We start from the raw sequence: 9,219 nt of genomic DNA on the forward strand, positions 1-9,219 counted from the left end.
TATCTTTCATTTGATTTTGAATGATCACATTTGATGTTCTTTCTTTTTTTTGAACCGATTTTATTTATGTTTTGGTTACAAAATAGGTACAAATCAAGTATTTTAAAACCGAAGAACCGATTTTACTTATTTTTTGGTTACGAAGTAGATATAAATCAGGTACATTTAAACCTAAGAACCGATTGGGACCCGAACCCGAAAGTACATCGGGTTGTACCGGTTCTTTGAAGATTTACTAACCCCGACCTGAACCCGATAGAACCCGAACCGGTTCCGAACCGGTCCCGAACCGGTCTCGAACCGAATTTTCATATAACCTGAATGGGGCTGATTTTGATAAACCCAAAAAACCGAAATCCGATTGGACTAAACCGAAACCCGATTGGGACCCCGAATGCCCATGCCTAGGTAGAGAAATGTGGATCATGAATAAGACAAATTTCAAAAAAGGCAGTGGCAGTCTTCTGTAAATAATTTAAAAACTCAAAGGCAAAATTCCAGTATAAATTTTGCTTTAATAGTATAGATAGTAGAAAAAATAGGATAAAAGAGATGAAGAAAAAACAATGAGTAAACCTAAAAAAACCCATGTGCCATTTTATATTTTTTTATTGGTTCTAACTATTAAAATTAATAACATAATTAAATAAATTATATATATTAATATAATAAACACAAGAGATTCTTTTAAAGAACCTGTCCACTAAGAGCATCAGCATCAAAGATAGATCACATGCGTTTCTTTACAATAATAAAATAATAGCAATTATTTTTATAATTATTTTAATTATTTTTAAACAACCTAGCCAATAAATGAGTTACATCCGTAGAAACGTTATGTACTGTTGTGGTTAGAATACCTTTAAGAAAAGACGTTACTTTGCAACACTCTTTTTATACTTTTGCTTAATTTATCTATATTATTAAAATTGAAATATCATTTGGTACTCTTTGGAAACATGGATAACAATTAAAACAAGAACTGTTTTGAAACATGAATATCAGATTAACTACTTTTTTAATTTACATATTTAGCTATTGCATTTACAATAATTAAGTACTTCCTTTTTGTATTTTTGTATTTACAGATTCCGCCACTGCATTTAAAATCAATTTAAATTAATTAATTACAATAGTTGTTGTTTTTTTATGGTGAAAATAAAAAAACAAACTGAAATATATAGTATATAACTATATATTATATAAAACATTTTTTAAACCCTATTTAATTTAGTCAATATAAAAATTTCGAAAGTTCTATTTTCAAGAAAAAAATATCATAAAATTAATAATAATTCTTAAAAAACTAATGCAAAAATTGAAAATTTTGGTATGTAGTTTCATTTTAAAATAAATTAACAAATAAACAACAGATCAATATATGAATAGTACAATTACATCAAATTGTATCAAATTATAAAATATTTAATATAATATTATGCACAAATAAAAAATTATTATCAAACATCTATATTATAAAATAATATATTTTATCCTATATGTAAATTACAAAACATACATGAGATATGTTTATAAAACCATCGGTTTATGAATTTATGTTGAACATAAGTTAAATCGGGGCGCAGATCAAACATTTTTATGGGAAGAGACTCACCTTAAAAGATACCAATGCGGTTGCCCTAAAGATTCTCAGAGGCTTGCGCCTTTTTCTCTTAACGATGGGCACGGCCCTGCCACTAAGTCTAAAATGTATAGTCTAAAAAATCTATAGAGCAGACTGATTGTACCAGACACTCACAGGACTACTTGAGAGCTTTCATCAGACATTGTAACTATTTTGTAGATTACCGGAAAGCACTGTTACCCATCGAACCAAACTCTACAAGCACTAGACTGAAATATATTTCTGAAATATTATTACAAACGTATTTCACAGTAAACCGATAAATTTATCTAAAATAAATCTAAAAATGATTTATAAGTAGATAATATTAATTTGCTTTACGAAATTACCTTTTAAAGATTAATGCAATTGACAATTGCAGGAAAAAATATTTAAAATTGTCTTAGTCTGCTTTAGTTCTCATATATCCATGTATTAGCTTCTCTTTCATGTGTGGTCGATACCCCAAATAATTCATGGAATAAAATGAGAAGTTTGAACCAGGCTCTAAAGATGAGAGATATACGTGGTGGCATCACTCTGAAGGATAGGTTTGGACTAATCCACCAATAAGTGCTGCGAGCTGGAGACAGATTAGAATAGAAAATGAAAAAAAAATATCTTAGGTGCATTGAAAAAATGAGAAAAAGTCTCTTTTGTATAAATGAGTCATTTGTTTGTCTCAACAGAAGAAGACATAGATATAAGAGAGAAGAGTGATGAAATAAGAAGAATGAGAATCTTATTTCTTCTATTCCTCTGCAGCATACAGAGCCTTAATCTCCTCTACATCTTCGTAGCTACCAAGAAATATTGGAGAACGCTCATGGATCTTCTCCGGCACAAGGTCTAGCGCCTGCATTATGATATTTCAAGTTATACTACTTGACCCATTAACCGTAACAAACAAAACCATTGAAAGATTGCATTTTAATTTACCCTTTTCTTGCCAGTGAAGGCCTGTCCTCCGGCTTGCTCCATCAAGAACGACATCGGGAAGACTTCATACAGAACACTGTTTACATGTACAAAAACAAGATAGCTTTAAGTTTCTGCGGTGTTTTGCTGTTTTCAAATCATGAAACTTGAAAGCAGAAAGACCTCAAAAATTTTAAGTTTTATTCTAAGCTTACCGCAGTTTCCCATTGGGGCTTTTCTTGTCAGCCGGGTACAAGAAGATTCCTCCATAAAGCAGTGTGCGATGAACATCGGCTACCATACTGAAGAGCCAAATGTGAACATAAGCATATGTAATTTTTTTATGACTGAGGTTTGAAACAGAGAAGGTTTCTCTTCCAATACCTTCCCACATATCTCAGAGACTTAGCGGGAGAACCATCTTTAGGAAACTTGCATTTCTCTACATACTTTGTGGTTGGACCATCCCAGTTCTGAGCATTGCCTTCATTCACTGAATAGATGTTTCCCTTTTTCGGAATCTGTGCACAAGAAGAGCTGAGGCATTCATAACAGACGTAAAAGAGAAAGAATCATGTTTATTGGTACCTTAATGTCCGGGTGAGTTAATATGAACTCTCCTAGAGATGGGTCCAGGGTAAATCCATTGACACCGGTTCCAGTGCTCAACACAAGCTGAGAACGCCAAAGTTATAAAAACCAGAAACAAACTACTAATCAGACTGATTTTGAAATTTCATTTTTTCAGTACCATGCAGGAGCTTCCGTACATACAGTAACCCGCTGCAACCATTTCATTCCCAGGTTTCAAGACATCTTCAGTAGTTGGCTCATCATTGTGGCTCATTGTGTAAATCCCAAAGATCTACACACGAAAGCAAAAATTCAAAGAAAAGAAAAAACTTTGACATAATATAATAATACTCTTGGGAAAGTTGGGTGAGAGAAACATACGGTTCCAATGGAGACACCACAGTCGATGTTTGAGGATCCATCAAGTGGATCAAAAACAACACAGTACCTATTCATACATCGAATAATGTCAATGCCAATAATTACCAATACAAGAAAAAACAAAAAAAGCATTTCCATCACCAAACATACTTTCCACGCTTGGATGACTCCACTAACGTAGCTTCCTCATCTTCTTCTGAGACAAGAACAGACTGCCAAAAAAGGGTTTCAATTGCCATAAAACAGTTAGAAGATACAAAACCAACTATTATGCTGAATTTCAAAAAAAAAAAAGAAAAGGCTATGTTTAAACTTACGGTTCTGCCACTGCTAACCAAAGCTTTGACAAAGACATCGTTGGAGAGCACATCGAGTTTCTTTTGCTCTTCACCCTATTACACAATTGTAAAATCTTAGACACAATAAAAAGAAAGGTTTAAATTAGACAAAGACATAAAACCTGCCTGGATATTTGTTTCCCCAGCAAGTCCAATAAGCTTGGCCAAACCAGCCTGCACACCAAATAAAGTTATGACTTTGACCCTAAGAAGAAGATCAATGGAGACATCTAAAGTGGATTCCAGATCATCATCAAAGCTCAAAACCAAATCGAAAGCGACAATCGAAATGTTACCTTGTTGACAGCACTGCAGACGAATTTGCATCCCAAAACGATGTTGCTTAGCAAAATGGTGAAATCCCCACGAGACTCTGGGTACTTTGATTGCTCATTCAGCACGAACCTCGTGATGGTCATCAAATCCGTACGGTATGCATCTGCTTCGTGATCCATCTTTGATCCTCTCCCTTTCTCTCTCTCTCTCGTCTACGCCACCAAATGCCTTTTTAAATCAGATGTTTTAGAGATTGCCTTATTTTTTTTGTGTGTTGCAGGTTTCGAGGAAGATGATTAGATAAAGACGCGATCGGTGATAAATCCAACGAACGTGCCAATCCAAGGAGAGACTTACTAGATCGGATTGACACGTGGCTGTGACAGGTTTGGCCGTCTTTTCGTGGGGATAACGATAAAGAAGGAACCTTGTCCTCGTATGTTCTGATGCAATCGCCTCATCGTCGAGAAATCTTTCTCCAATGCCCCCTAGATGTAAAATTTAAAGCCAGCATATCCCAGTTATAACTCTATTTTCATTTACAATTATTTTTAAATCGAGAAATGAGTAAAGTATTAAGAAACCTTCGCAAGTAACGATAATTACAAGGCAAACTAGGGTCAAACCCATCTCAACCCATCCACCTAGTGATCCATCGGATTTTCACGGAAAACCCTAAAATCAAACGCGATTTGTAATCGTTTGCCACACCTCAAAACATTCTCCTTTTTTCTTCTAAATCTTCTCCAAAATATCTGCTCCTATTTCGTCATCTCTTGTCGCGAAACTCAGACAGCTAAAGACGCTTATTCGGAGCAAACTAACCACTTTAACCACAACCATCGAGAGGTAAGGTTCTTGACTCTTTCGATTTAGGTTTCTCCTTGAGAGATTAAGGCATTGGGGACGATTCTTCTTTCTCCTTTCCGTAAAGTCGCGACCTCACATTTATAGTCGATTCGGTCTCATTCCGACTCGTATCTCACTCGTGTTTGTCTCTATCGAATTGTTGTGGTCTCATTCTGTCATTCTAGTTGTAGGAAGTGAAAATGGCGAAGATACGATGGACTAGGAAGAAGAGAACGAAACAACTGAAGGACATAACTTCTCCAGTAAAAGAAGTTCCAGAGGTTGAGGTTGAGATTCCGAAGTCAATTGAGAAAGAGAACGAGGACGAGGCGAACTCTGCTGAAGATGAGGCGAAGGAGAACGAAGACGAGGTGAAGGAGAACGAGGTGAACTCTGATGCAGATGAGGAGAACGAGAACAAGGTGAACCCTGTTGAAAATGAAGAGAACGAGCAGGAGGCGAACTCGGTTGATAATGAAGTAGTAGAAAATGAAGACGACGCAGTAGAAGAGGAAGAGAGCTCAAAGGAAGAAGAGGCAAATGTGGATGAAAATGAAGTAGAAGAGAATGAGGAGAACTCAGGAGAAGAGGAAGAGGAGACGAATTCAGGTGAACATGAAGTAGAAGAAGAAGAACATGAAAACATCAACTCTGAGAATAATCCTCCTGTTGAAGATGTGTAGACCAATGAAGAAGGAGAAAGAGAAGAAGGAAGTACCGGTCGAACTTCAAACGAGGAAAGTGTTAGTATTTCTATCTCTGTCTCATAGTTTGACAAAATAGTTTGGTAGAACTAAGGATAACTGGTTTATTTGTGATAGTAAGAAATGATAATGTTTGATCTTATTTAGAAATCATTGTGTTACTGATGTGTTTGATGGTTTCGGGTAGAAGTATTTTAAATTAGAGAGGCTATTATCTTGTACTACTGGTATAGCTTAGTATAACTTGGTGCAACCTAGTATAACTAATTTCAATTGTTACTTGTTTGTTTGTAGGATTCCGTCGATGTGGCGCTAAAACCATTGGGCATGTACTTCCCACCGTCTGAGTATAGGAAGAAGATCAAGATATCTACTAGGTGTTTTATTACTGATGTAATGGATACCCTAAAAGAACTAGACCCTCCGATGACTACGGCGGAGAAGAGTTGGTTTGAGAATCATCTGCAGTTCAAACACATATTCCACATGCCACAGGCTGGAAACCACAAGGTTATGGGCATGTGGATACTCCTCCTCCGAACCGCACACATTACAAAGGAAAAAGAGGCATGGTTTGTCGTGAATGGATGTCCCATTCGCTATGGTATTAGAGAACATGCTTTGATATCTGGATTGAACTGTCGAAACTATCCATTGAACTACAAGGTAACCAGAGGCACGAAGTTTGTGAGGAAATGTTTTGGCGGTGGAATAATAAGATATCAAGACATGAAAGCAAAAGTTCTTGAGGGAATGGAACCTTCTCATGATAGGTTGAGGCTGTTGGTCTTGTATTTCCTATCGAGTGTTATTTGTGGGCAGACAAAGACCGGTAAGGACGCCCCTTCCGTGGAGCCATTCTTGCTGAGAGCAGTTGATGATCTCAACTTATGTAAAACGTTCCCTTGGGGTAGATTATCCTTTGATTACATGTTGAAGGAGATTTCACACACCATGAGTCATTTTAAAGGGGAGGTGAAAGAAGGTGTGATATTCCGGGTTTTTGTATTCCAATGGAGGTTAGTCTCTTAAGTAATATATGACTTGTACTTTAATGTTGATCGAAATTGTGATATTGACACTGCCTGAGATTTTTTTACATGTGTAGCTCCTAGCATTTGAGGCCATTACGAAATTGGGGAACAAATTCCGAGAGACCGCTGAAGACGTAGATCCAACATGTCCAACGATGTGCCAAACGAAGTTTAAGAGAAGTTAAATGAAGGGATTTCCCCTATCGAAAATAAATAAAGAACTTGGTGATACTAAGGTTAGTTGTCCCTTTTATCTGAATATTTTACACTACATGTTATGGTAATCTTAATAAAGCGTTGGCACTGTAGGAAATTGAGAACATCTTGTCTGTTTCCGAAGAGGAACAAATTCTACTAGCTCGGATAACAAAACCAGAGGATATCAGTGATAATGATGACTTGATTGTCGAGAGTTGGATGAAGAGGCTGGCTCGTGGATATGTTGAAAGGTTTGAAGATATGTTTGAGGAGGATGTGGCTGCCCGACAAGCCCCTCCCCCTCAAAATGGTGGAAACGAGACAGGAGCCACCACCAATGAAGCAGAAGAGAACACGGTGAAGATAAATGAACTGTTAGACGTCTTTAACAGCTTCAAAGAAGATATGGGAGAGCGGATGAAGAGGGTTGAGGAAAAGGTGGGAGAGTTTGACCTAAGACTCGCTGCCTCAGAAGATTATGTTCAAGAGCAGATTGTGGCTATGTATGCGGCTAGGGAGGAAGACGACAACTCGCAGAGGCCAAAGAAGAGACCAAAGAGGGACTGATGTATTGCATTTGGTGTTTGTTCTAAAACTTATGTTGCTTTCGGGTTTGTACTAAAACTTAAACCTATGTTGCTTTTGTTTTGTACTAAAACTTAAACCTATTGTTGCTTTTGGTTTGTATTGTTGCTATTTGATTTGTACTATAACTTCTGATGCTTTTGGTGTAGTAGGTGGAAGTAGTATAACTATGGAAAACTGGTAAAACTATGTCAAATTAGTATAACTAGGTGTCAGGAAAACAAGTAAATGCTCTCTCTCTCTCTCTCTTCTTACGTGTGTAATAAATAAGAGTAGAGACGATCTCGTTCTTCTATCTTCTTAACCTTTTCCACATCCTCTCTCTGTTATATCAGATCTCATTTCTTCATTTCTTCATGCCTTTCTTCTTTTGTGAAAACTAAAAAGTGAAGATGGAAGTGGGTTCAGGATCGTCAAGGAGGAGCCGAAATTCGGGTCGGAGACTGTGTTTCTGTGGCTTACCGGTGACGGTAGCACAAGCTTAGACTGACAAAAACCCCGGGCGGCGATTTTATGGCTGTCAACGTTATAAGGTAATGAAAATTGAACTTCTTTTTAACTAGAACCTCACTAGAACTTCATATGTGAAATATATATGTAAAATGGAATTTGGATCTTGTGGCAGCTTGGAGACCATTGCAAGTACTTCTCTTGTTATGATGAAGAGGAAGGTACAAAATGGCAAAAAAGAGCTTTGCTTGAAGCCCGTGATGAAATCCGAGAGAAGGATAGAGTGACTGAGCAGTTACAGAAGACCATTTCACAAATGAGAAGCGACTTGGCCAATAAGCAAAATGTGACAGAGGATGACGAAAATGAAATTGTTAGAAAGTTTGAAGCATTCTATGTTTAAGTGTTCTGGAGAGCTTCTGTTTTGGGACCTATGTATGATAATTTGCTTAAGTGTTTTGGAACCTATGTATGATATGCCTAAGTGTTTTTGGAACCTATGTATGATATGTTTAAGTGTTTTGGATCGTCTTGGTATTACTACGGGAAACTATGGTATTACTACGGAAAACAAGTATAACAAAGGATAACTAGCAGAATTCTTAAAACATCCATACTTAAATTCTTAAGACACACATCCAATCCTCAAATTCTTCATCTCCCTTTTTTCCTGTTTCTCAACCCATGGATCCATGTCTTGTTTGGAATTGAGAGAATTTGAGGATTATACGACATAAAGATGAGAGAGAAAGGTGATAGAGAGATGAGAGATGTGTAATGAATGAGACGAGACGAGTAGTTGGGAAATATTAACTTTTTCCCCTCGAAAATCCCAAATTGACTTGTGAGTTCTTAGAAAAAGCGCCAAAATTTTGAACTTTTTAGGGAAACCCGCCTAAAACATTCAAGTAGTTGTCCCCAAAATAATAGTTGTACAGATATTACAAATAGTTGTACTTTCGTTGACTTTCAATTATTTTAGTATTACGTGTAATTATAGTTTGTTTTTTTAGTTCTACAATGAAATATAAGATTTCACAATATGATTATTGGTGTTTTACGTAATGAAACTGTCTATAAAAGTTGTTTATCTAAATCTAATATTGAGTAGTCACATATCCAGCTAAGTAACTATAAAAGTGTATGTAGTGTGTTGGGTTGTTCTTTTGATAGTAGAGTAAAACATTTTCTTTTTCTGTTGAATATAACATTTTTATTATGTGACAAATCTAAAGATTAGATTTGTTATTTTGATGTAACATTGTATAATTCAAACATTTCGATTTCCA

At 36.3% G+C, this 9,219-nt stretch overlaps 4 protein-coding genes across 4 annotated transcripts; 3 read left to right on the top strand and 1 right to left on the bottom strand.

The window, feature by feature from the left end:
* Nucleotides 1–2,231: 2,231 nt before the first annotated feature.
* Nucleotides 2,232–4,545, bottom strand: LOC106312388 (fructose-1,6-bisphosphatase, cytosolic). Its single transcript, XM_013749897.1, has 11 exons — nt 4,131–4,545; nt 3,961–4,008; nt 3,814–3,888; nt 3,647–3,708; nt 3,497–3,563; nt 3,294–3,407; nt 3,131–3,217; nt 2,927–3,063; nt 2,758–2,844; nt 2,564–2,639; nt 2,232–2,480 (listed from the first exon to the last, which is right to left on the bottom strand). Exons 1-11 carry the CDS (start codon nt 4,287–4,289, stop codon nt 2,376–2,378), a joined length of 1,017 nt encoding a protein of 338 aa, XP_013605351.1. The 5' UTR covers nt 4,290–4,545; the 3' UTR covers nt 2,232–2,375.
* Nucleotides 4,546–4,699: 154 nt separating this feature from the next.
* LOC106312389 (glutamic acid-rich protein-like) lies at nt 4,700–6,113 on the top strand. The gene is made up of 3 exons (XM_013749898.1): nt 4,700–4,959; nt 5,145–5,702; nt 5,958–6,113. Exon 2 carries the CDS (start codon nt 5,160–5,162, stop codon nt 5,640–5,642), a length of 483 nt encoding a protein of 160 aa, XP_013605352.1. The 5' UTR covers nt 4,700–4,959; nt 5,145–5,159; the 3' UTR covers nt 5,643–5,702; nt 5,958–6,113.
* On the top strand, nt 5,647–6,695 carry LOC106308540 (uncharacterized protein At3g43530-like). The gene is made up of 2 exons (XM_013745693.1): nt 5,647–5,706; nt 5,958–6,695. Exons 1-2 carry the CDS (start codon nt 5,647–5,649, stop codon nt 6,693–6,695), a joined length of 798 nt encoding a protein of 265 aa, XP_013601147.1.
* Nucleotides 6,111–7,462, top strand: LOC106308541 (uncharacterized protein At3g43530-like). Its single transcript, XM_013745695.1, has 3 exons — nt 6,111–6,682; nt 6,772–6,933; nt 7,007–7,462. The coding sequence occupies exons 2-3, from the start codon at nt 6,883–6,885 to the stop codon at nt 7,460–7,462; spliced, it is 507 nt and encodes a 168-aa protein (XP_013601149.1). The 5' UTR covers nt 6,111–6,682; nt 6,772–6,882.
* Nucleotides 7,463–9,219: the final 1,757 nt, after the last annotated feature.

The sequence above is a fragment of the Brassica oleracea genome, chromosome C8, assembly GCF_000695525.1.
Source record: "Brassica oleracea var. oleracea cultivar TO1000 chromosome C8, BOL, whole genome shotgun sequence".
In the NCBI taxonomy this organism is placed as follows: domain Eukaryota; kingdom Viridiplantae; phylum Streptophyta; class Magnoliopsida; order Brassicales; family Brassicaceae; genus Brassica; species Brassica oleracea.